At 43.5% G+C, this 22,872-nt stretch overlaps 4 protein-coding genes across 7 annotated transcripts; 3 read left to right on the top strand and 1 right to left on the bottom strand.

Annotated features, from left to right (window-relative positions):
• The first annotated feature begins 1,406 nt into the window (after positions 1–1,406).
• On the top strand, positions 1,407–7,409 carry TMED2 (transmembrane p24 trafficking protein 2). Of its 2 annotated transcripts, XM_042866014.1 has the most exons (5): positions 1,407–1,700; positions 2,871–3,063; positions 3,482–3,502; positions 5,367–5,474; positions 5,910–7,409. In XM_042866014.1, exons 1-5 carry the CDS (start codon positions 1,422–1,424, stop codon positions 6,032–6,034), a joined length of 726 nt encoding a protein of 241 aa, XP_042721948.1. In that variant the 5' UTR covers positions 1,407–1,421; the 3' UTR covers positions 6,035–7,409. The 2 variants fall into 2 exon arrangements, with proteins under 2 accessions (XP_042721948.1, XP_042721949.1); XM_042866015.1 differs by lacking the exon at positions 3,482–3,502 and having other exon boundaries at positions 1,485–1,700.
• Positions 7,410–7,834: 425 nt separating this feature from the next.
• Positions 7,835–15,246, top strand: DDX55 (DEAD-box helicase 55). 2 transcript variants are annotated; one of them, XM_042865593.1, is made up of 16 exons: positions 7,835–7,957; positions 8,148–8,198; positions 8,273–8,359; positions 8,868–8,959; positions 9,073–9,135; positions 9,845–9,994; positions 10,412–10,601; positions 10,959–11,041; positions 11,393–11,524; positions 11,649–11,741; positions 12,228–12,342; positions 12,712–12,880; positions 13,234–13,526; positions 14,002–14,113; positions 14,399–14,561; positions 15,088–15,246. In XM_042865593.1, exons 1-15 carry the CDS (start codon positions 7,850–7,852, stop codon positions 14,404–14,406), a joined length of 1,746 nt encoding a protein of 581 aa, XP_042721527.1. In that variant the 5' UTR covers positions 7,835–7,849; the 3' UTR covers positions 14,407–14,561; positions 15,088–15,246. The 2 variants fall into 2 exon arrangements, with proteins under 2 accessions (XP_042721527.1, XP_042721525.1); XM_042865591.1 differs by lacking the exons at positions 14,399–14,561; positions 15,088–15,246 and having other exon boundaries at positions 14,002–14,237.
• EIF2B1 (eukaryotic translation initiation factor 2B subunit alpha) lies at positions 14,152–17,941 on the bottom strand. Its single transcript, XM_042865594.1, has 9 exons — positions 17,895–17,941; positions 17,723–17,824; positions 17,509–17,645; positions 17,318–17,434; positions 16,492–16,604; positions 16,231–16,299; positions 15,574–15,649; positions 15,304–15,429; positions 14,152–14,863 (listed from the first exon to the last, which is right to left on the bottom strand). The coding sequence occupies exons 1-9, from the start codon at positions 17,905–17,907 to the stop codon at positions 14,708–14,710; spliced, it is 909 nt and encodes a 302-aa protein (XP_042721528.1). The 5' UTR covers positions 17,908–17,941; the 3' UTR covers positions 14,152–14,707.
• Positions 17,804–22,748, top strand: GTF2H3 (general transcription factor IIH subunit 3). Of its 2 annotated transcripts, none has more exons than XM_042865595.1 (13): positions 17,804–17,822; positions 18,125–18,204; positions 18,473–18,579; positions 18,981–19,144; positions 19,395–19,457; positions 19,706–19,735; positions 20,163–20,191; positions 20,276–20,350; positions 20,789–20,842; positions 21,141–21,209; positions 21,331–21,466; positions 21,546–21,582; positions 21,663–22,748. In XM_042865595.1, exons 3-13 carry the CDS (start codon positions 18,503–18,505, stop codon positions 21,730–21,732), a joined length of 804 nt encoding a protein of 267 aa, XP_042721529.1. In that variant the 5' UTR covers positions 17,804–17,822; positions 18,125–18,204; positions 18,473–18,502; the 3' UTR covers positions 21,733–22,748. The 2 variants fall into 2 exon arrangements, with proteins under 2 accessions (XP_042721529.1, XP_042721530.1); XM_042865596.1 differs by lacking the exon at positions 17,804–17,822 and adding an exon at positions 17,962–18,007.
• Positions 22,749–22,872: the final 124 nt, after the last annotated feature.

A 22,872-nucleotide genomic window follows, 5' to 3' on the forward strand; every position in this document is an offset into this window, starting at 1 on the left:
GCTCTGGGTGGATTTTTAATGTGTCCTGAGTGATTGTAGGTTCTAATTTCACATCTTGCTGTGCGTGCTGCAGGAATAACTAACGCCTCGTCGGTGAGCTGAGAGCTGGGGCTGTGCAGCCTGGAGAGGAGAAGGCTCCGGAGTGAGCTGAACGGCCCTTCGGTATCTAAAAGGGCTGTAATAAAGGAGATGGAGATGGGACAAAGAGAAACGGTTTCAAACCAAGAGGGGAGGATTTAAACTGGGTATAAGGAAGAAGTTTTTACGCTGAGGGCATTGAGGCACTGCACAGGGTGCACAGAGAGGTGGTGGTGCCCCATCCCTGCAGTCAGCCACAGTCAGGGACAGGGCTGTGAGCACTGATGGAGCTGTGGGTGTCCCTATGCACTGCGAGCAGTGGGAGCAGACTGCCTTTCAGGTCCCCTTTCAACTGAAATGATTCTATTCTAATTGTTTTCTATCCTAGTGCCAGCAGGCACTCATCTGCATTGATCTGGGTCATAAGCATCCAGACATCTGAGCTTGATGTTCAACTGCCTAACTTATAACAACAGTGCTGTCCTATGATGTCTGCTTGTTGTTCATGAAGCTTCTTGCCAAAGGAACACCACAGATACTGCCCAAAGTTGCAGAGCATGGGGATGAGTCACAACACAGTCATCCATTCCTGGCCAACGCCACTTAGGAAAGCACGAAAAGAGGCAGCAGAAATGAGCACGGTATTTGGAGAGTGCTCTGTGTTACCTCTGGGGAGCAGACAGGCTGCAAAGTGAGAACTGTGTCAGAGGTACAGGAGGTGTTCATACCACCATCAGGATACAGCAGCAAATAATTTCCCCCCATTATGTATGAATGCTACTGGCAAGACTGAAATCACTTGGAGACCAATGGAAACCCAAGGCAGCGGCTCAGGCCCTGGAGGCAGTGGGCTCAGTCCACGATGAAGGTTTGCTGTGGCTGTGGGCGTGACAGCCATGTCAGCACTGCAGCTCCCACCCTGCGGGGTGAAGGTGCTTTACCCACACAAATCGAGTACTTGGATTACAGCTGTCGTACAGCTGAGGGCAAAAAGGCACACCGCCTGAGCAGCACCACACGCACAGCCCACCCAGCAAAGACAACGACTCTTCAGAAGTGCGCAGCCCGTGCTGCGCAGTTGCCAGGCAACGCCTCCTCCGCTGCTCATCCAATGCCGCTCCGCCCTCAGCTCTTCTCCATTTTGATAGGCCCGCGCTCCCCTCCTCGCGCTGATTGGCTTCTCGCCGCAACTTGCTCCTCGCTCATTGGTTGCTCTCGAGCACAGGCTCCGCCTCCTACTTCGCGCCTCTCTCTCCTCAGGGTTCGGGCCGTCCCTTCCTCATCAGTCCTTTGACGGCCACCGTAGCGCAGGGCCGTACGTGGCAGTGGAACCGCGCCGGCCTATGAGCGGCGGCCCCGTGCCCCGGAAGGGGCGTGGCGAGAGCCGGAAGTCCCCCTCCCCTTTTCCTGCTGCCCGCCGCTCGGTGCCCCTGGGCTCCGCCATGTCGCCGGTGCGGGCGGTGCTGGCGCTGCTGGCCGCACTGGCGGCCCCGGCTGCCGCCTACTTCGTCAGCATCGATGCGCACGCGGAGGAGTGCTTCCTGGAGCGGGTGCCGTCCGGCACGAAGATGGGGCTCATCTTTGAGGTGGCCGAGGGGGGCTTCCTGGACATCGACGTAGAGGTGAGGCGGGACCGCCTGACCTTGGGCCTCGTGCTGAGTGGGGGCCCAGCCCTGGGACCGGGCCCTGCGCGCCGAGAGCGGTGCGGAAAGGCGAAGCGGTGCGTGGAGGCCCGGGCGGCGGCGGGACCTGGGGGGGGTGGGCCGCGTTTGGCCGCCCCCGGCTCTGGGGCCGTGGGATCGCTGTGAGCTCCATTTCCTTGGGGTGCTGGGACGGCTGGTGCTCCCGCGGGAGGAGAGCCGTTCTGCTACTGCTGGAGCCTCTCTCCGGGTTTATGGGGCGTCCTGCTCCGTGCGGTCTTGGCGTAGTGCAGCGTTTGTTGGCGGGAAGAATTAAGTGGTTTGTTGCTCGTTCTGGGAGCGTTCTTCCTCCACTTATGAACGCTGACTTTATCGAGACTGATTGCCGGCTTTAATCAGGTTGATTGCCAGCTCAGGCTGTGGGTGAGTGCTTTTCTTCAGTAAAGCGTTGAGTCGATAGGAGAATAACAAATGAGCATTCTTTTCATCTTAACGAGGAGCAGGTAGTTTGGTGATAGTTTCAACATGAGAGCTGTTGGTGAAATCAGATGTAATTGTTGAAAGTTACACAGTTCTGATACAGGAAATAAAAGCAGGAGGCTGCCAGCTTCCATTTGCATGTCGGTAATGGAAGCTTAGTGGCTGGGTTTGGTGTCCTGGAAGATGTAAGGTCACCATGACTCTTATGGCTTAGCACTGTGCCCTGCTTCTGTCTGAGCTGGCAGCTGCGGCACTGCACAACTGTGCATCGTTGTACTGTGAGAATGTCCTTTATTTCCTTTTGTTTCCCTCCACACAACAGAGATAAGGTTTCCCCTGCAGTTGTGAATTTGGGGAACAGCCAGGCTTGTACGCAGCTTATGTCTCTTGTTATGGAGTGCTTCTTATCTTGAGGACAGGCAGTCAATAAGCAAAGCTTTCATATGGCTTTCTTTACAGAGAGGGCGCTCTAAAGATTCCTGTGCAGGAAAACACAGAACTGCTTTATGAGTTGTGGCGAGGAAAATAGAAATATCACCAAATCAGTCAGATTAAAGGTGCTGTGGGTAAATCTGACTGGATGACTTCAAAATATGCGCCCAACTGGTATTGATGCATTTTAAAACGCTGTATTTTGAATAAAATGAATGATATTTTGTTTTCATTGTCCAGATTACAGGGCCTGATAATAAAGGAATTTATAAAGGCGATCGAGAGTCCAGTGGAAAATACACATTTGCTGCCCACATGGATGGAACTTACAAGTTTTGTTTTAGTAACAGAATGTCCACCATGACTCCCAAGATAGTGATGTTCACAATTGATATTGGGGAAGCTCCAAAGGGGCAAGATATGGAGACAGAAGGTGAGAAAGACTCCTAAGAAGAAGGCTCTCTTTCGGGAGCTTTTACCTACATGCATGACTTGTGAATGTGACTAGGATTCTCAGAATTCCTGTTTCTTCAGGCGGTCTAGTTGGCTGTTCTCTTGCACAGCTAAAATGGATATGGATGTTTTTAGACCTCGTGGCACAACTTAATGCAAAATCACCAGGGCATCACTTGGCCGTCTGCAGAAACGAGTGCTTTCATCTTTTAGTCTTTTCATCGGTTTCTTTCTCTGATTTCTAGTTTGCTCAGCAGTATGTAGATTGCCATATGCATTAGTTGAGCTCTTTGGTAAATGTGCTAATGAAACAATATTTTCTCGTGGCCATGTAAGTTACTGTTTTATCTGCAGCCTTTTGTCCTGTACTTGTGTTCATCTCTTACACTTTTCTCTAGGTGGTGGAGATACCTGGGATGGTATGTGTACTGCTTTTTGAAAGCTCATTAGCATCTTGTCTTTTGCATATGTTTATTCACTAACAGCTAACGTTTGCTTTTTCTCTGTAATGTTTGTTTGTAGCATGAGAATGTCTTTAATAAACTACATCAAAGGTCTGATTCTGAGCAATGCTGAGCACTGCAAGCTTCCATCGAGAGGTTGAAATACTTAGCAGCTCTTGGGATCAGGTCCTCAAACTGGCCTTGACACTTTGTCTTCAGGTCATTACTTGTGGCTAACAGAAGGCTTGATTAGATGTTTTAGGTGGAATTGAACTAAAACAATGGGCATCCAGGAGCATTAAACTATATTTACTTACTAAAGTGAATGTTGGATAATTGAGGCTTTTGGAAGCAACAAATTCCACCTAGGATATGAATTAGCAAACGTGTTACGAGAGGAGAAAACTGGAAAGTTGCCATTTGCTGTAAATTAAGTGTTTGGGTAACAAGTTGTAAAGTTTTCTTTAGAAATCACTAACTGAAGCTACAAAGAAAGTTGTTTTTGTTGTTTTTTTTTTTTAATTTTAGTGAGTAAATAATTGTGTGAATTGATTGTTACCTCTTGGTGAAATTTAACAAACTCTTAACTTGATTTTTTTTTTTTAAATCTCAGTTAAATCTTATTGAATGTGAAAAGACATCGTAAGCATCAATCTAAGGAATATTAATAGAGCTTTAAATTTTAAGATAAACACTTTTCCCTGTGTTTTTTTTTTAAATGAGCTTAAACAATACCTGAGGCTAATTTCTTCTCCAATAAACTGTACGTATGGCAGTGACCAGCTGTGAAAGAAGAGATTTATGTTAGCAAAGTGAGTGTAGTTTTGACATCTACTTAAACTCCAGTTAGGACTTGTATGAGTGCTATTCTCTGGCCATCTTTTTTGTCTGTTACCCAAATGTGTATATTTTTAATAGGTTTGCTTTCAGAACGTGAATTTATAAAGAAATAATATTAGGTAGCTTCAAAATCCAATATATCCCTTCAAGAGATGTTTGCCTGGAGTGTGTCTGTGGAATGATTGCTCAAACTTCTCTTGGTGCTAGAAAACTCTGAAAATTACTTGCATAATTCATAACTTTTGTTAGTGGGCAGTTCTTTGAGCATGAAGGTATTGAAAGGATCCTGTGGTTGACAAATCACTAAATCTTGGATCTCTGTTCCTTCGATGTGCTGAATTGTCTCAAGCTAATTTGCTGTTATCGTTAGTTCATTTTCTTACTCTTCTGCTTTCATGACATACCAGAACCTGAGGCCAGTTCCTGCCATTTGCTGTTTCCCTTTGGCATTGTTTGTGCTGAATGCTGTGCTACAGCTAAGCAGGGAGGCACAAGATGTGATACGTTGCTTCAGACAGTCATCTCGTTTTGCCAGCATCATGATCTTAAGCTAAATTCTCAGTTGTTCTCTTTTTGCAAACTTAACTACTAGAAAAAAAGCTGTTATGTTAAGATAATTTGCTTGGAGGATATTGGAACGTACTTGCAAAGTGGGTAACAGTGTGGTAATGATCTCATGTATTGTTACGTTCTGTTTTTCTGGAGTCGTGTGCCCATCTTGGATAGAAGTGGTCTGCACTGACTAAATTGGGTGCCAGCTGTCATCTAGTTGGATGTGGTGAGAGGTGTTTTCCCACTCAGTAAATGCCAGTGACGTGCTATGAAAAGTGGCAACGAGACAACAAAACTATTTTGCTGTAAGGATAGAAAGTTTTCATTGTCCAGACTGCATTTTTCAGAACTCCCTCTGTGATGGGAAGTTGATTACAACTGTTCATATGCTTAACAAAATGGGTTTTTGAGTAAATAACTTTCTGATGCTTTTGAAATTATTCTGCAGCTCATCAGAACAAGCTAGAAGAGATGATTAACGAGTTAGCAGTGGCCATGACAGCTGTAAAGCATGAACAGGAGTACATGGAAGTTCGTGAGAGAATACATAGAGCAAGTAGGTGTCTTTTGACTTAAATGCCTTTTTTTTTTTTAAGATTTATTTCTAAGTCTATAGAACTATTTCAATTACTAAAAAGAATTCAGAACAAATCCTGACCCAGTCAGACCCAGTATGATCAACACTTGCAGTCTCTACATTTTGTCTCTCATGTAATGAAGATTGTTATGCAAAATACAGAAAAAGCACAGCAGGACGTTGCAGTGTGTGTGCAGAGGTGAGATGAACATCTGTTTGCACAGCTTGCTTCAGGCTGTGCAGGTTCTCAGTTCAGTGCCTGGAAGCCTTGTACAGCCGTGATACAAATACCAGTGATGTCACTGTAAGGCTTATATGCAATTCTTTGGATCCTGTGACAAAATATCTCATGATGGAGATATAAGTTTGTTTTAAATTCTTTGTTCCTTTTTTTTTTTTTCTTTTCCTCAACAGTTAATGACAACACAAACAGCAGAGTGGTCCTTTGGTCATTCTTTGAAGCTCTTGTACTAGTTGCCATGACACTGGGACAAATCTACTATCTGAAGAGGTTTTTTGAAGTCCGAAGAGTTGTTTAAGAGTACTGTACCTGGTCCTGGATTTCAGTTCACTGTCTACCAAACATCCTGGTCACAAAAAAAAAGAGTCACTAAGTTTCGAAACCCTCTTTACTGAACTGTAAAACTTATTTGCTTACGTTCCTTCCTAGTTAAAAATGAATTGTTTTTATATATCTTCTGTAGCAAAAGCTATGCTGAAATCTCATCACTTATTTGGCCTGTTCTTTTTTTCTTTTCACTTAAACCTGCCTAGTCTGTATGCTAAGCAAGATCCAAGCAAGCTGCAAATGCTGTAATTCAACTGTAGTAACAAGCAATGTCTGTGTCTTTTCTAACGTTCTGTTTCCATAAGTACTTGCAGTTCTATCTAGGGAAGCGGTACAAGGCCCTGATGTGACTGTTGCATTTCTCGCATCATGAACCCTGCAGGAAGTGTTACGAAATTGAAGGAATCCCTTCTTCACTTCTGCAAACTGCCAAGGAGGAGCGATTGGAACTTTGATAACGAGTAGATCTGACAACTTCTGATCTAGTATACGTACCTGATTAAAATTTAAAAGGAAGTGTTCAGTAACTCTCCTGATTGCACCAACTTATCCATGGAGGTTTTTAACGAAATAACCAGTATCAAAATAGATCCTCTACCAAATGTTCATCACGCGGTTTTTAGTCTCTTTCAGGTTTTAAATCAGAGCCCATTGTGTGCAGTGTCTTGGCAAACAGCAGTTAACCCTTTGGTTCGTGCAGCTCCAAAGCTGAGGCTGTTGCTGCTCCTGCAGAGTGCAGCGGTGTTCAGGACATCTGGATTCCTGATGCCAAAGGGTTAACAGTTCTGGGGTTTATTGCAATGCTATGCAGCCCTTGTATTTAAGTTAAGTGGCAGTCTGCCATTTTCTGGTCACAGTTAGCATAATGCTAAGTACTGGTGTGTTTTCTTTTTCAGGCACGTGTAGATTTGTTTTTGTATAAAGTTACTTTCCTTGGTATCTGATGATTGGTTTAAAAATTAAAGATGCGTCTGGTGTGGGTGCTGAGCCAGGATTCTGTTGTGACTGATGTACATTAGTTGTAATCATTTTTGGGGTGGGGTGGGACCTTTTCCAGGGGGGAGCCTCTACAAGTTACACACAGCAGTTTTGTACAATTAATTTAAAATTTGTTACAGGTTTTCATGTTCCAGGTAAAGATTTTGCAACCTTGGGCAAACACTGGCAGCAGTTCCTTAGCAAGGTGGTGTTACGCCTTATGGCAACTGTTGTGTGCCAATATTTTTGTGTAAAAAAAAACACTTAAATTGAATTATAAGATGTACATTTAAAATTGCTTGTGAATCTAAATATGACCCAGGTTCAATAAATAAACAAATTCTTAAAAAAAGAAAAAGATAACCAAACACCACGCTGTATTTATTTTTTCTGATGCTTTGCAGGAGGTGCTGGAGGTGCTGCTTTGCACTCTAAAGGTTTTTTTTTTTTTTTTTTTTTTTTTTAAACGTTTTTATCAACATCCCTGGGTGTCCAGAATTCATCCAGCTGTGACCCGGTGTTGTGGGCAGGTAGAAGAAGTTATGGTTCTTCCGTGCTGGGTGCTGCTCGCTGTGCCGTTGGGTGTACAGTGCTTCCGTAGGGCTCACAGAAGCGGTCTGACGGTTCCCGTGCTATAAAACTCGGATTGTTGGCGCTCTGCGGGTCGGTGCTCGCGGTGGAGGCTCCCGGGGGAGGCGGCGGAACTTCCCTTCTGGCGGAACCAAAGCGCTGCAGTGCGTGTTTCCGGCCGTCACCGCCGCAGCCGGAAGTGGGGGACGAGTTCCGGCGGTGCGCTCGGCTCGCCGAGATGGAGGCGGTGACCGAGGGCGGTTGGTCCGCGCTGCCCGTGGCGCTGAGCCCGGCCGTGCTGCGGGCGCTGCAGGAGCTCGGCTTCGACCGCATGACTCCGGTGCAGGTGAGGGGGCGGCTGTGCGGGCGGGAAGCCCGAGGAAGGAGAATCCGGGCGGGGCTGGCGCTGCGCCGGGTTTTTCTAGCAGAGCCGCTGCTTGGATAACGCGGGGCAGCTCTGTGCTCCTGGGGAACCGAGCCTCTGCCACGTAACGATTAATCTGTTCGTGCGCTGCTTTTCTGTTTTCTTTCCTCAGTCTGCGACCATCCCGCTCTTCATGAGTAACAAAGACGTCGCTGCGGAAGCGGTGGGTGTCATCCGCTCGGGTCGGTTTTCTTGCTCTGTGGAGCTGGGGGAGCTGACTCTGTTTCCCTCTCCCAGGTAACGGGCAGTGGCAAAACCTTGGCGTTTGTGATTCCCATACTAGAAATTCTTCTCAGACGGGAAGAAAAGCTAAAGAAAATGCAGGTAAGGTGAAGTTGTGCAGTTTGAATGTGTTTTTGTGATATACCAGTAAGATTGAGGACCTCGGTAGAAGCACCACTAAGTCATGAAGTGACCCTTTGGTGTAGTGGTAACAACAAGAATAAATACTGGGGCGCTTTCTGTGCACTTACAGGTTTTTATTTGAATGATCTAACTTGTTCTGAGCTATTAGAAAAGTATCTCAGAATATCAAATAAGAGAATGTATGGCAAGCAAGAGTCTTTGAGTGCTTTTTGCATCTGTTGACTTTGAATAGGTTGTAAGGTACTTGTGCCACTTTTCTTGATTAAATATTGATATCAGCTGCTACTTCTTGACCATTTTGCATATTGGTATAGCAGTTCTTTCACAAGTCTTTTAAAAGATTCTGCTGGGAATGTTTTGCCTAAAGCCAGGGTCATAAACATGCCTCACATTCCCTTACCTTACCAGTGACAGCTTTGCAACAATCTTCCCTCTGCTATTTTCCATAAGTTCCTTTTGCTTGCAGGTTGGAGCTATAATCATCACACCAACGAGAGAATTAGCAATTCAAATTGATGAGGTGTTGGCACACTTCACAAAACATTTCCCCAGGTTTAGGTGAGTGAACCTCAAGCTTTTCACGACCACAGTTCCTTTTTCTTTGGACTTCTGTCATTCATAAGGTCACAGAATTTAAAGATGTCCTAAACCTTTCTGTTCTGTTGTTTTAGTCAGATTCTTTTAATTGGTGGTAGGAATCCCATGGAAGATGTTGAAAAGTTTAAAGAACATGGGTAAGTTGGTTGTAACTGTTCCAGTGCCTTGCTGTTGTGTTTTTTTCCTTGTCATTAGAATACACAAATTATGGCTCTGGTTTTGCTGGTGCTGCTGTTTGATGATACTGCATAAATATGTTGGGTACACACTAAAGAAGTTGTGGTTTAATTCACTGCAGTAAAATGCACCATAACCAGATTGCAGTGAGATAAGAAGTGAGGATGGTGTGTGAAATCAATCCCATTTCCGTGCTGTGCGGGTAGAGAGCCATGCACTGCATGGCGAGTTGAAAGCTGAATAATTCAGTTCCTTCATGTAAGTTTCTGTCAGCAGTGGACTCTGGTGTGGTTGAGTCTGTGCTGAATAATTGGAACGATTTGGTGCTGATACTCATGGGGAAACTTTGAAGCCATTTTCTTTACCTCTGTCTTTTTGCACAGGAGTATGAAATGTTTCTTCTAGCCGATAGTTGCTTTCAATAGTCGTTAATTATCTTCTAAACTGTTATTACCACAAGTGGTGAGCTTGCACACAAGGGCTTTTTCCTCCCATCAGCATGACTGAAAGGCCCTGAAATATAAATACACTTGCAAGCAGCATGCTGAAATTCTTCTATTGACGAATGCATTCATTTTGAGTGCAGGTTTGTGCTGTGGTCGTTGTTTGGTGTTGCTCCACCAAAGGCATTACCTGTGTGGTTACAAAACTGCTGTGTGTTGCAAACAGGGGGAACATCATTGTAGCTACACCAGGTCGGCTGGAGGATCTGTTCAGAAGAAAAGCAGATGGGCTGGATCTAGCAAGCTGTGTGAAGTCTCTGGACGTGTTGGTATTGGATGAAGCTGACAGGCTTCTCGATATGGGCTTTGAATCAAGGTATTTAATATTTAAATAAGAAGCTTTCATTATGCATCTGAAGTTTTAAATGAATTCATCATTAAATGAACACTGTATTGTTCTTTGGCCTCTCTTTGCTCCGTAGCCTGTATAAAGCAATTGCTGTAAAGGGAAAGGAATCAGGGGAGAGTGCTTGCTTGATGAACGCAAAGTTTAAGATTCTTTTTTCTGATGCATATTAGCATGTCATCATTTAAATATCAGCACTGGCTTAAAATGCTGTAACAATTAAGCACAGATGTCTTACTTGCAATGCTCTGACAAATTCTCGAACAGAAGATGCTTGACATTTAGTGATTAAAAACTGTTTTGTCTACAAGCTCATACTTTCAGTGAATAAACTTATTTCTGAGGGAAATCTTGGCGCATTTATGTCTTGCATGTTTTTACTTGCAGTTTAAATGCCATTCTGGCCTTTTTGCCCAAGCAGAGGCGGACGGGTCTGTTCTCAGCCACTCAGACTCAGGAAGTGGAGAACCTGGTGAGAGCAGGGCTCCGGAATCCTGTCCGCATCTCGGTGAAAGAGAAGGGAGTGGCAGCAACCAACACACAGAAAACTCCAACGCGCCTGGAGAACTATTACATGGTGGGAACCCTGTGCTTTGTGCTAGTGGGCATTCTTTCTCTCTTTGCCCCGATTCCATCAGCACGTTTTTAAGTCATGGCCACTTACAGTCAGTTTAACAGACGAACCAGAAGATTCTAAGATGTGAAGCTCTTGTAGGTTATCTGAAGATTGGCAACCACGTGGCAGAGAAATGCCCTTAATTCTTAATGCTGTAGTTGTCTGCTGTATGAGTTCAGCTTTGTTTTGTTTGGCTGGCCAGGACCCAAACTGCTGCACTGCTGTGCCTCCCTGACCAAACATCAGTGTGTGAAGAAAGGAGGCAGATCAGTTTGTATCGAGTCCATTTTCTTACTGATTTTCTTTTGCATTGTGTAGATATGCAAAGCGGATGAAAAATTTAATCAGTTGGTGCATTTTCTTCGACAGCACAAGCAGGAAAAGCATCTGGTCTTTTTCAGGTAATTCTGTGTTAGTGTTTCATTGTGAAAACAAGGAGTTTTATTGCTTAAATTCCAAAGCTGCCCTGTGTTGATAAGGACATGGCTGTTTTAAATGTGGTTCATTTTAATAGCTGTCTTATGGAAAGAGGATAGAAGGAGATAGAATCCTGACATGAAGCAATGATCAGTGAACGTGAACTTCAGAAGATTATAAAAGTGAAGATTATAGATGATGTGTTAATCATAAAAGTGATGTCCATATTTCAAATAAAAATAGACAAGTGGGTGTTTTTGAAAGGGCTCAGACTGTTCTGACTCGGCTGCAGATTAAATATACAGCATAATCTTTTTCTGTCTTTGTCACAACAGCACGTGTGCCTGTGTGGAATACTATGGGAAGGCTTTGGAATCCTTAATTAAACAAGTGAAAATAATGTGCATTCATGGGAAAATGAAACACAAGCGTAACAAGATTTTTACTGAGTTTCGAAGGCTCCCAGGGTAAGAACCAAGCAGTTACTCCAGGCAGAAGCAGAAACAGTAAGAGATGTAATTGTGTCTGATACAGTGTGCTTTTCTTAAATGACAGGTAGTGAAAAAGTGGTTTTTTTCTTCTTCTTCCTAGTGGGATTTTAGTCTGCACTGACGTGATGGCCCGTGGCATAGACATCCCAGAAGTACACTGGGTTTTACAGTATGACCCACCCAGCAGTGCGAGGTACAACTTCAGATCTTACCAGCTTGTGCTCGTGCTGCTGTACTGTTGAGGTATAAATTGAGAACACACAGCTGTGGAAAAGGATTTCCTTGTTGCCTGGAAGTCTGAGCGACCTGCCAACAAGAAGGTGGCAACTTTTATCATAACTGATGTGGGAGAAGTCGATTGGCTTTGTGGGCATAACGTGCAGAAGTGAAATGGGTGGCTGCCACTTGCACTTGTGCAAAGAGGCTTTCTGTTCTAAGGGTTGTGTGAGAGTAGAGATGTCACGTGCTGAGGTGTGAATGAGTGCAGAGAGCAGAGCTGTTTAAGGGTGGTACATTGAGAGTTCATGTGAGGGGAGCTCTTCCATGTATTTTTACTTCTATTGTCGTAATTTTCCTGTAGCTAAAGTTATTAGTTCAGTTCCAGATTTACCCTTTTGCTCACTAATGCTTTAAAGTCAGACCAAGCATCTCTCCTTGAATTATCCCTGCTTTGTTTCAGTGCCTTTGTGCATCGCTGTGGTCGAACAGCACGGATTGGAAATGTTGGCAGTGCACTTGTATTTTTGCTTCCCATGGAAGAATCTTATATTAACTTTCTCTCAATCAACCAAAAGGTCAGTAGAGTTTTATTCTAACCCTCTGCAGAAAAGGGCAATGGAGCAGACACTCATCAGACATTTAATGACAGGCATTTTGAAGTCAGAATTCATTGGGCTTAAGATCATATGCACTGATAAAGTTTTAGCAGAGGTGCATAATTAAAAAAAGAGCTGCTTATTAATCACCAAATTCAGTTGTTAGAATGTGATTGCTGCCTGTGTCATTTACTGAGTGCATAGAACAGCCTGGTAAAAGGCAGGGAAAGGTGCTCAGAAAGTACTGAAGATTAACTGGAGAAGAAATGAGTTTGAAGCTTCATAGCACATTTCAAGTCATTCAACTCAACTTTGCCTTTCTTTTTGCGTTTCTTTTTTTGTTTTCAGTGTCCCATGCAGGAAATGAAACCACAGAGAGATGTGTTAGATCTTCTTCCAAAACTGAAGTCTATGGCTCTCGCTGACAGGGCAGTGTTTGAGAAAGGGATGAAAGCCTTTGTCTCTTACATCCAGGCTTACGCCAAGCATGAATGCAATCTGATCTTCCGAATGAAAGGTAACTCCCAGCAGGAGCTGGGGATCTTTTTCTGTTCTCCAGAAGGCAATATTTGGTTTGGCAAAAAAAGCCATGAATATTATCCTGAAGCTACAACCACCCATTTCTGTTCTCAGAGGTACTTTCTGCAGTATCCAGTTGTGACAGAATTCTTATTTGCTTAAGCAATTTCTCATCGTTTTCAGAGAAAATGTTTAATTAGCAAGAGTGACTGAAACGAACCTGAGCATAAATGTGACCTAAGGTTGTTACTGCTATTAAATACAAATTTCAGGATAATCTTTTTTCCTGTGACTCTGTAAGTTAACTTTTTATCCAGCAGAAAACTGACTTTATAATCCTTATCTTAACAGATCTGGACTTTGCTAGTCTTGCTAAAGGTTTTGCCTTGTTAAAGATGCCAAAGATGCCTGAGCTAAGAGGAAAATGTTTTCCAGACTTTACTCCAGTCACTGTTAATACAGACTCCATTCCATTTAAGGATAAAAATAGAGAAAAACAGAGGCAAAAGCAACTAGAGCAACAAAGAAAGGAAAGAGAAGAAAGTGGAGGAAAAAAGAAATTCATAAAAAACAAATCCTGGTCAAAGCAGAAAGCCAAAAGGGAGAAGAAGAGGAAAATAACAGCTAAAAGGAAGCGTGAAGAGGTAAACAGTGCCCATCTTATTAAAGTGCACGTCCTTGCTTTAGCATAGGTGTGAACTGCCACAAGGCAGAGCAGTGGGATTTCAGTGTGACAGGAGCGAGATGCACTGCAGAATTACTTACTGAAAAGAAACCTTCCAGGTCCTTGACAGGCAAAGCACAAAAAAAAAGCTTTTTAAAGCCAAATGTTGAAGCAGTTTCTCATCACTCATGGTGAATTGCTGGCAGCATAGGCTCATAGGCTGCATGGATTGTAAGGGATACAGCATTTACTTCACTGGACAGTTCTTATTTGTTGTTGCTTTTATTTTTGTATCTTAATAAGGCTATTTGATAGATTGGTTGTAGAAATTGAGTGTAATTTCCTGCTTGGATGCTGCTGGCAAAAAAACGTTGTAAAATTCTGTTGTGTTCAGCTACATAGAAATGAAGCCTTTTGGTGTTGTGTGTAATCTGTTGTACTTCAATGGCTAACAGGGCTCTGATATGGAAGATGAGGACATGGAAGAGCTGCTGAATGACACGAGACTCTTGAAGAGATTAAAAAAGGGGAAAATAAGTGAAGAAGAATTTGAGAAGAGGCTAACAGGTAGCCAGAGTAAATTCAAAGAAGAAGCTGCTGCTAACTGAGACTGAAGGTTGACGTTTATTCCAACTGGACTTTTACATTAAGATACTCCTTGTTTCAATAAAACTGTATTTTTATAACAAAATAATGATGCAGAGAACAGAACAGATTTAATTTCTTCGTAAAGAAACCTGGTTTCCATAAGCACAGTTAAGAACAAAGCTAAAAGCACTGCCCTTGTATGATTTGGCTGGAGCTACAGCTTTCTTTTGGAGCATTTATTTCAGGGTTTTTTTTTGTTCACAGATCAGTGAGTGACAGCACAGCTCCGAATGAGGCTGCAAACACCATAAGTTACTTTATTTTTCAGTACTGCAGTACTTGGCCCATCTTTCAGAAAATTCATTGAAGGTATTCAGAAGCTGTAGCAACTTGGATTTTTCGTTTCTGAACATCGATCCACCCCCAGGTAATGCCTTAAGCTGAAGAAGGCCAGTAATGACATGAATCCTTGTAATGCTGTCTCCTTACCACGTCCAGCCCACTTCATCACCTGCCAGGCTCTTACAGCTGTGAAGTCATCAAAGATGGTACATTGCACAGCATGTCCTCATGTTACAGATAGAGCTTAATGAGTTCATCACTGACAGCTGATGGAGTTAACACACCGAGGTCTGTAAACAGTAATGTAATGAGTGATGGTGATGTGTAGTCAATCCAGGGATGTTCCTCTGTTAGATTCTGACTTGTTTTCAGAGTGTCTGCTTTGTACTAGAAGGAAATGAGACCATTAATGAGACACAGTTGTGAGCTAAAACCTCTCTTGGGCAGGGGCAGTACTGTAATCCTGAGCAGATATTTGTGGTAAAATGGAAGGAAGTCAGCTGCTCTAAATGAGGCACACACTGCCACCTTGGTCTCGAGTGTTTTACCTTCTATCCACCATACAACTTATAGTGCTGAAGTGTCTTGATGTAGCTGTTTCTTGCCTGCAGCTACTGCTGTGCCCCAAAGGAACTGCTTTAGTAACTCAATGAGAGCATTAGGACAAACTGTGGACGTTTGAGCTGAACGTGGAGCAACTCTGTACTGTGTGTCAAGTTAACTACAGTAGAGAGAGCCAAATAAACGAAGACGTGCTTAGAAGAAAATTACTCACAGGCATGTAAGTGGATCTCAGTTTGCCAGGAAGCAACCTGTATTTCTCTTACCTTAAACTTATCTGGGACATCCTGCTGGTTGAGGGGGAAAAGTCTTACAAACTTGAAACTTTCTGCTACCACATAAAATGGCTTATTCTGAGCTTTGGCACACACAGCAATCTGATTGGTGCCAATCTGTGGAGACACAAAAAATAACACGCAGATTCAGTGCTAGTTTGACTTAATATTGCCACATTTCCAATGATAACACTTTCACTGATTGATATCCAAGAAAGTTTTAATAGAGTTTACAGACTGATGTAATGCATTCTCTTTTACCTTGTTAATAATGCCTCCACTTTCAACTACACCTTCAGCACCAACTAAGACCAGGTCCACTTTCTCCATAATGTAGCTGTTGAAGGAGGGGAAAAAATCCAAGTCTTAGTAAATAATATGACTCATGGAACAGAACAGAGATAAGGAACTCAAACAGTCTCTCACTTTTCTAAAGTAGTTTTAGCTGCTGTTAGCTAAGTAGGGCTGTGGTGTTAGACATCCTTAGAATGAGCCTTCACCTGCTTGCTCAGCAAGAATGGCACAAGCCATGTCTGACATTGACAACTGTGTAAGTGCTGGGAGAAATTCATCAATTGTAGCCAGTACATGACAAAATATGCTATAATTTAGCTTAAAAACAAACACAACATTTATAAAGTAGAGAAATCAAAGTAGCTTTCTTTAGTACAGCAGCTCCTTCTCCACATATCCCCAAGTTCTACACTTGGGTTGATGGAGTCAGGCCTAATAGGCAAACATCAAAGTACAGGCTTTGCAGCAGGTGTATTTGGTTAATTATGCACCTAAAGGTGTAACTTGCTTAGCTTGTTTGATGACTATGACAACTATTTAGAATAATCTTCTATGGAACTGAAATGTAACAATGTTAAAATAAAGTTGGGATGAACAACATTAAGATTTAATGATCAGGCTTACCCAACTGCAGCATCCAATATCACAGTCACAGGAATGTTCAGTTTCCTCAGGGCCTTTGCCATTTTTTGCCTATTAAAAAACAAATATGAAGCTTAGAAGTCTTTCTTTGAAGATGGTGCTAGAAAAATAATGTCTGAACGAATGAAACCCATGAGGTCCTGTGTTCCTACAAGGCTAGCAGCTTTTAAGTTATGACAGATTTGATGCTAGCTATAGCTTATCCTCTTAACCAAGATCAAACACAAGTTAATGAATACTTGCCCTGCTTGGTCTGGCTGTGATTCAGTAACATAAACGCTGAATCGCTTCTTTGACTCAACAGCTGCTTCTAGCACTCTGAGGACCACTCTTGAGTAGGCATGTGTCAAAATCCTCTGTCAAAAAAGATAAAATATTACTTCTTGCTGAGCTTTAAAACATTTATTGCAGTTAGGGGTGTCAGGATTTTTACTTTTACTTGTGTCGATGTTAATTAATATCTAACATATGATGTTATGGTCTCAGACTAAAAGAGGGACAGTTTAGATTGGATATAAGAAAAAAGTTAGTTATGATAAGGGTAGGGAAGCACTGGCACCAGGTGTCCAGAGGGGTGGTGGTGCTCCATCCCTGCAGCCAGCCATGGTCAGGGGACGGGGCTGTGAGCACTGATGGAGCTGTGGGTGTCCCTGTGCACTGCGGGCAGTTGGACTATATGAGATTTAAGAATCTCTTCCAACTGAAGTGATTCTATAATTCTATGATGTTGCTTGTATTCTAGAGATTGTAGGAGAGGAAACCACTCTGAGAGATGGGCTTGATATGGCAGTCCTGATGCTACTAAAGGGCAACAATTCAGTACATTAAATGGTAACTGCATGTTGCGATGTCTCAGCACAGGTGGAGCACAGGCAATGCATTGCATGGAAACAAAAGGAGGGGAGGAGACGAGCCCTTAGAGAAATAAAGCCACGGCTTCTGTGAGTGCACAGGGATAATAACGTTGTCCCCTCCTCCATTGCTGCTATGGATGTTGGTGAGCTTCACCCCCTCCTCCTCTGCCTTCCCAGCAGCGCCGGGACGTGAGCAGCTGCCCTGGCCTACTTACGGCTCCATCTTTGATGAAGGGATGGCACAGCTTGGCGATTTTGTTCCTCGAGAGAGACACCTTCCTGAGGAAGATCTCCCCGCGCTCGATCATGATTTCTTTGCACTTGGAGTAGTCCTGGAAAGGACGGCGAGTGTTGAAGCAGCCGGCCGGCCCTATAGCACGGAGCTGGGCGGGAGCCCGCGCCTTACCGAGTACTCCAGCGAGGTGAGGCTGATGAAGCGCAGGAAGAGCTCCCCGCCGGAGTTGACGGCCACCGACGAGTCCACCCGCGACAGCGTATCGATGGCATCGCGCAGGCTGCTCCGCAGGCCCTGGATGGTTTCTCCTGGGGGGCGGACAGAGCGGCGCTGTCAGGGTCGGGCCTCCCCGGTTCGGGTTCGGCCGCGGGAGATCGGCGCCCACCTCGGTCCCGCCGGAGGAAGCCCAGCAGCGCGCGGATGGCGGCCACCGCCGAGGCGACGTCGGGGTCGTCCCTCAGCTGCGCCCTGAAGGTCTCGATCAGGTCTGAAAGGCAAAGGGCCGCCTCAGCCTCGGCTCGACCCGGCCCCCCGCCTCCCTCCTAGCGCCCCGTTACCGTCCGTGCTCATGGCCGCCCACGCCCTGCCCGGCCCCGCGCGGCGCCCTGCGATGACGTAGTGCTCCGCGTGACGTCACCGGTGCGCGCCGCCGGCGGCGGGATGGGCGCGGGTGAGCGGCGGCGGCCGGGGGATCCGGGAGTGGGGGTGGGCCGGGCGGAGCCGAGCGCAGTGCAGCCCCGGGGCTCCGGGCGCGGCCTTCTGCAGTGACCCCCTGTCTGTTTTGCAGACGAGGAGCTGAGCCTGCTGGTCATCGTCATCGACACCAACCCCATCTGGTGGGGGAAGCGGGCGCAGGGGGAGGCTGAGGTGCGTCCTGGGACGGCGCTGCGGGCGGGGCCGCTTCTCAGGGAAGTCCTCGGGGAAACCGCGGTGGGAAATACGAAAGATATTCACAAACAGGGTGCGAGACTGAAGAGTCTCTTCCAACTGAAATCGTTCCATGGTTCTACAGCTGTCAAAGCTTTCCTTAGATGCTTCCTGTTAGAAAGGGAACTACGCCTTCAAGTTCTAACTGCAGTTACGTGGATTAGTTAACTGTATTATTAACAGCTGAATTGTTCTTTTTTTTGGGCAGTTCACCCTGTCAAAATGTATCGACGCAGCAATGGTGCTGGGAAATTCACACCTGTTCATGAGTCGCACCAACAAACTTGCTGTGATAGCCAGTCACACGCAGGAAAGGTACAGCAGCTTCTCACCACTATAAAAGCCTGAAGCATTTTTCTGTGTCTCCTGATAGCATAGGAGAGAAATGATCTGTTTTAGTGCCTTTTGCAAAGCAAGGAAGAGTCAACGAAAGTGACAAAAGTTTCCTGTTTGGTTGAAATTCACGTCTCGGAATCTATGTACAAACGCATGGTACCTGTTTGCCAGTTGGCTTAAAATGTATCTTGAAAGGAGGACGGTGAACCATTTGGGGCATGAAGTTTTCTTGCCTAATGTATCCAAAATAACGTCTAAAATTTTAAAATTATTTGAAATTTTACTTCAAAATATTGCTGTTTATGAGTGGTCAGCTTACATCTTTTTTTTTCTTACAGGCTTAAAGCAAACCACAGTACTTTGTTCTTCCTCTCTTTCAGCCGTTTCTTGTACCCTGGGAAGCGTTGGGCTTCTGCAGATCTCCTTGGAGATGGTGGTAATTCTGTGGAATTGAATTGTTCTGGCAGCAAGGATGGAAAATATGAATTGTTAACAGCGATAAACGATGCAATTGCAGAAGAGATTAAAGACCTCATGACAAAAAGTAAGGAAAAGAAAATTCTAGGTTTCATAATGTGGAATTGCGAAACATTCTCTAGGAGTTGTAGGAATTTCATTTTTCTCATCATTTCAAATGATTCAAAATCATTTGAGTTTTAATATGTTTACAGTAGGTGGGTTTTTGTGGCTCTGCACTAATCCAGTATGGCAAAGATAAAACTGTAGCACTTGGTGAGATCAGGCTTGGTGAATGTCTTTGTATATGAAAGTAATTTCTGTAATTTGCATTGCAGCTGACATGATGGGCCAGCAAACAGAGACTCTACTAGCAGGGTCTCTTGCTAAAGCACTTTGTTGTATCCTTTTGATGACGGATGTTTTAGAAGCTTTTGTCTGTTTCTTTAAGGCTGTTTCTCGTTATGCTAATTATGCTTCAACACAGTCTCACTATCAGTGCATTCTGTAATAATTTTCAAAAGTGAAACATTGTCCTGATAACTGTGGATTGAACAGCGTGTATTGTTTGAGGTAATGAATTCATTGCATGGATACTGGTGTTGCTTCCATGAAAAGAAAGTGGATTCCTTAATGTCATCTAATGTAGATATTAACAAGATGAGCAAAGAGGTGAAAGGTAATGCCTTGTGAGTGCTTCCGCAAGTATTTGAATTGCAATGGCAGAAAAAAATGCATATTTGCATACAAGCAAGTATGTGTATATACCTTCTAACTCAAGATGGCTGATTGAACTGATGAGTTGGTAATGAACAGCCTTCAGTATTTCTTTTCTGACCAATACCTAATTGCTTTTGGACAATAAATGGAATAGGCCCACTTTCATAACAAGTTCTACAGATATTTGTCACTTATTTCTGGTGTTTTCTGTACCAGTGGGACTATTAGATGTTTACATTGACACCGACTGAGATGGTAGATCTATCATTTTGGATGTTAGATTAATTGGATTTAGATTAATTGGAATGTTAGGTACTATAGCATCGTAAGGACAATTACAGGGAATGGATGTACTCATGTGCTTTTATTTTCTTTTTGATAATCAGCCAATCAGGAAATGAAATCAAGAATTTTGGTAAGAGCTTTGTTGTTAGTCTACTATTAGTCTTAAAATGCATCGATGCTATGTGGGCTAACAAGTCTCAATTGTTTTATTTAGGTCATAAAAGCTGCAGAAGACAGTGCATTACAATATATGAATTTCATGAATGTGATCTTTGCAGCACAGAAACAGGTGAAGCTGTTTGGTGTGTATATAATCTTTTATTAGTGTGTAAAGAGTGAAAGAAAATTCATTTATGCTATTGCTGTGATCTGATTAAAGTGTCCTTGAAGTGAAGACTGTCATGCCCAGAGTGAAAGGTAACCAAGTTTAAAAGTCAGATCCTACTGCTTAACATGAAGGGTTTGCTGGACTAATTAGAGATTGCTATGAAAGAGTAGATGGTAGCTTCTGTACTACGGGTACTGTGTACAGGATGCCTTTGCTGATGGTTCTTCTATCGCCATGCATGAGAAGGGAGGTGTTAGAAATGTGGGTGTTTGTTCTGACCAAGGGAAGGAGCTTTCTTACTGCTGTGGTGGTCCTGCAGCTGTAAAACGTGTATGAGATGGACGAGGTTACATTGTTCCTAGCTGAACTCCTTTTTTTTGTGGGTCTCTTTACTTGCAGAGTATTTTGATTGATGCTTGTGTCTTGGACTCTGATTCAGGCCTTCTACAACAGGTACAGGCTTCCTATTCTTATTTGCTATTTACTTTAATTCATGGATACTTGATGACAGATAGTTTGGTATTTAAAAGCACTCAACTTTTTTTAAACCAGAGAAAGAAACAGTATTACACCCTTCTATGTGACAACGTCTGGGTATTTTATGATGGTAAAATGCTGTCTCTTTTTCACAGTCTTTTTGTGCCCTTCTATTTTGTAACAATTTGTTATTGTTTTGTTCTTTTTCCTTGACTAGTAGAAACTGTTGCCTTCCTTTTAGGACTGAACTATCTGATCTCTCTCTGTGTTCCAGGCTTGTGACATTACAGGTGGTATATACTTGAAAGTGCCCCACCTGCCATCCCTCCTGCAGTATTTGTTGGTATGTGTTCATGAGCTTTTTCCTATGTCAGATGTGAAATCTTTCTGACTTTAATGGCACGGTAATACAGCAATTTCCACACTTTTTTTTTTTTTTTTTTTTTTTTTTTCTGTTTCTATAGTGGGTTTTTCTCCCTGATCAAGAGCAAAGATCACAGCTTGTGCTTCCACCTCCTGTTCATGTTGATTACAGAGCTGCATGTTTCTGTCATCGAAATCTCATTGAAATTGGTTATGTATGCTCTGTGTGCTTGTCAAGTAAGTTAATAAATATGAGTTTAACTTCCTACATTTCAAATGAACTATTTTAGTGACAGCTAATTCTTTTATTTTCCAGTATTCTGCAACTTCAGTCCTATTTGCAGTACATGCGAGTAAGTATTTCTTCTTATTTCAGGAATGGGTGTGAAAATATGTTTGTTGTAATTGACAGTTCCTTTTTATATTATTTCAGGACTGCTTTCAAAATATCACTGCCTCCTGTCATGAAAGCTAAGAAGAAGAAATTAAAGTTAGCTGCTTAATGCGACTTAAACACACCATTATCTCCTCCTGTGATTCTGTGATGTGGAACATACTTGAGAAATTGATGACACTTTTTATGGGATATGAAAGAGACCTGTGTGTGGTCTTACAGCTTATTTTGTTACAGTATTTAAGTCATGTTTTCTGTGTAGTAACAAATCACTGTATTTACTGGTAATCTGTGCTGTTTTAAACACTGATTATTCGTTGTAATTAGAACCAGAAGTTACAGGTTGTTAAGATACAGATTTTGCAAAGTTAGAAGTATTCTTGTTGCTGCAGTTTCAAACCTCCAAATTATTTTCAAAGACAAGAAAGCTTTGATTGTTTTTAATCACATGTTGGTGTAGAGGGAAGTTATGACCACTGCCAGTGTCTGAATCTCAGTACTGCTGTTCAAGGACTTCAGTGTTCTGTGAGCTCTCAGTGGCTGTCTGGGCACTGAAATGGGGGCAGCTTCTGAAGAAGAAAGCCATATGTTTCAAGATGGCTTAGAACACACCTTCCTGTTCAGGGTGTGAATTCTGTGGTTACATAAATGCTCACGTTGCATAAACTTTTATTTCCTTTGTGCTTTTGGTTCTCTTGAATAGCTGCTCCTCAGCAGATGAATATCACTGGAACAGTAATATGGAGTTACCCTTTCCAGGGGAGTTTAAGACCTCGTTTATGTGTGAAAAGGGGCTTACTTTTGTAAAATGACATTGGTAAATGTCCGTTAGGAGGTTAGTCTGCAGTGCTGTGCTTTGAAACTGGAAAGGTTTTGGATCAATGTGTTTTGTATCCGAGTATGAGGGTGTATGGTGTGCTTCATGTGCTGCTTTGGTTAAAAAAGCACAAAATGATCTGTCTGTGTGCAGCCGTGTCTGCGCATCCAGCTGTGCACCTGGCTTCGGTCAGTGCGGCTGTTCTCATCAGTGCCATCCTTGTAGCCGGGAGCCATTTTGTTAGAAGGCTGTATCTAGAATTCGCTTTCTACAAAACCTTTTGAAATAAAGGCAGCTCTTTTTACAAACGCGGACACCGTTCGGCTTCCTGGGTGTTTGTAAGGCGGGGCGGCACGCTGTGACACGGCGCTGCCTCAGCGCTTCCCGCCCTCCCCGTCGCCATGGCAGCGGCATCGCCGCCTCAAGATGGCG

The sequence above is a fragment of the Lagopus leucura genome, unplaced genomic scaffold (genome assembly GCF_019238085.1).
Source record: "Lagopus leucura isolate 7727_CA_CO unplaced genomic scaffold, USGS_WTPT01 Super-Scaffold_806, whole genome shotgun sequence".
NCBI classification, from domain to species: Eukaryota; Metazoa; Chordata; class Aves; order Galliformes; family Phasianidae; genus Lagopus; species Lagopus leucura.

Excerpts from the sequence above, each read along its gene's own strand:
- TMED2 (XM_042866014.1), top strand. The coding sequence starts at position 1,422 with ATGAGCGGCGGCCCCGTGCCCCGGAAGGGGCGTGGCGAGAGCCGGAAG. Across the intron at positions 3,503-5,366 it reads TGGTGGAGATACCTGGGATG|CTCATCAGAACAAGCTAGAA; the intron begins GTATGTGTACTG and ends ATTATTCTGCAG. Across the intron at positions 5,475-5,909 it reads TGAGAGAATACATAGAGCAA|TTAATGACAACACAAACAGC; the intron begins GTAGGTGTCTTT and ends TTTCCTCAACAG.
- EIF2B1 (XM_042865594.1), bottom strand. Across the intron at positions 16,605-17,317 it reads CCTTCATCAAAGATGGAGCC|AGGATTTTGACACATGCCTA; the intron begins GTAAGTAGGCCA and ends CTTTTTTGACAG. Across the intron at positions 16,300-16,491 it reads TCACAGCCAGACCAAGCAGG|GCAAAAAATGGCAAAGGCCC; the intron begins GCAAGTATTCAT and ends GTTTTTTAATAG.
- GTF2H3 (XM_042865596.1), top strand. Across the intron at positions 19,145-19,394 it reads TAAAGACCTCATGACAAAAA|CTGACATGATGGGCCAGCAA; the intron begins GTAAGGAAAAGA and ends TTTGCATTGCAG. Across the intron at positions 19,736-20,162 it reads GATGAGCAAAGAGGTGAAAG|CCAATCAGGAAATGAAATCA; the intron begins GTAATGCCTTGT and ends TTTGATAATCAG.
- DDX55 (XM_042865591.1), top strand. The coding sequence starts at position 7,850 with ATGGAGGCGGTGACCGAGGGCGGTTGGTCCGCGCTGCCCGTGGCGCTG. Across the intron at positions 11,042-11,392 it reads AAGCATCTGGTCTTTTTCAG|CACGTGTGCCTGTGTGGAAT; the intron begins GTAATTCTGTGT and ends TTGTCACAACAG. Across the intron at positions 12,881-13,233 it reads TCTGATCTTCCGAATGAAAG|ATCTGGACTTTGCTAGTCTT; the intron begins GTAACTCCCAGC and ends TTATCTTAACAG.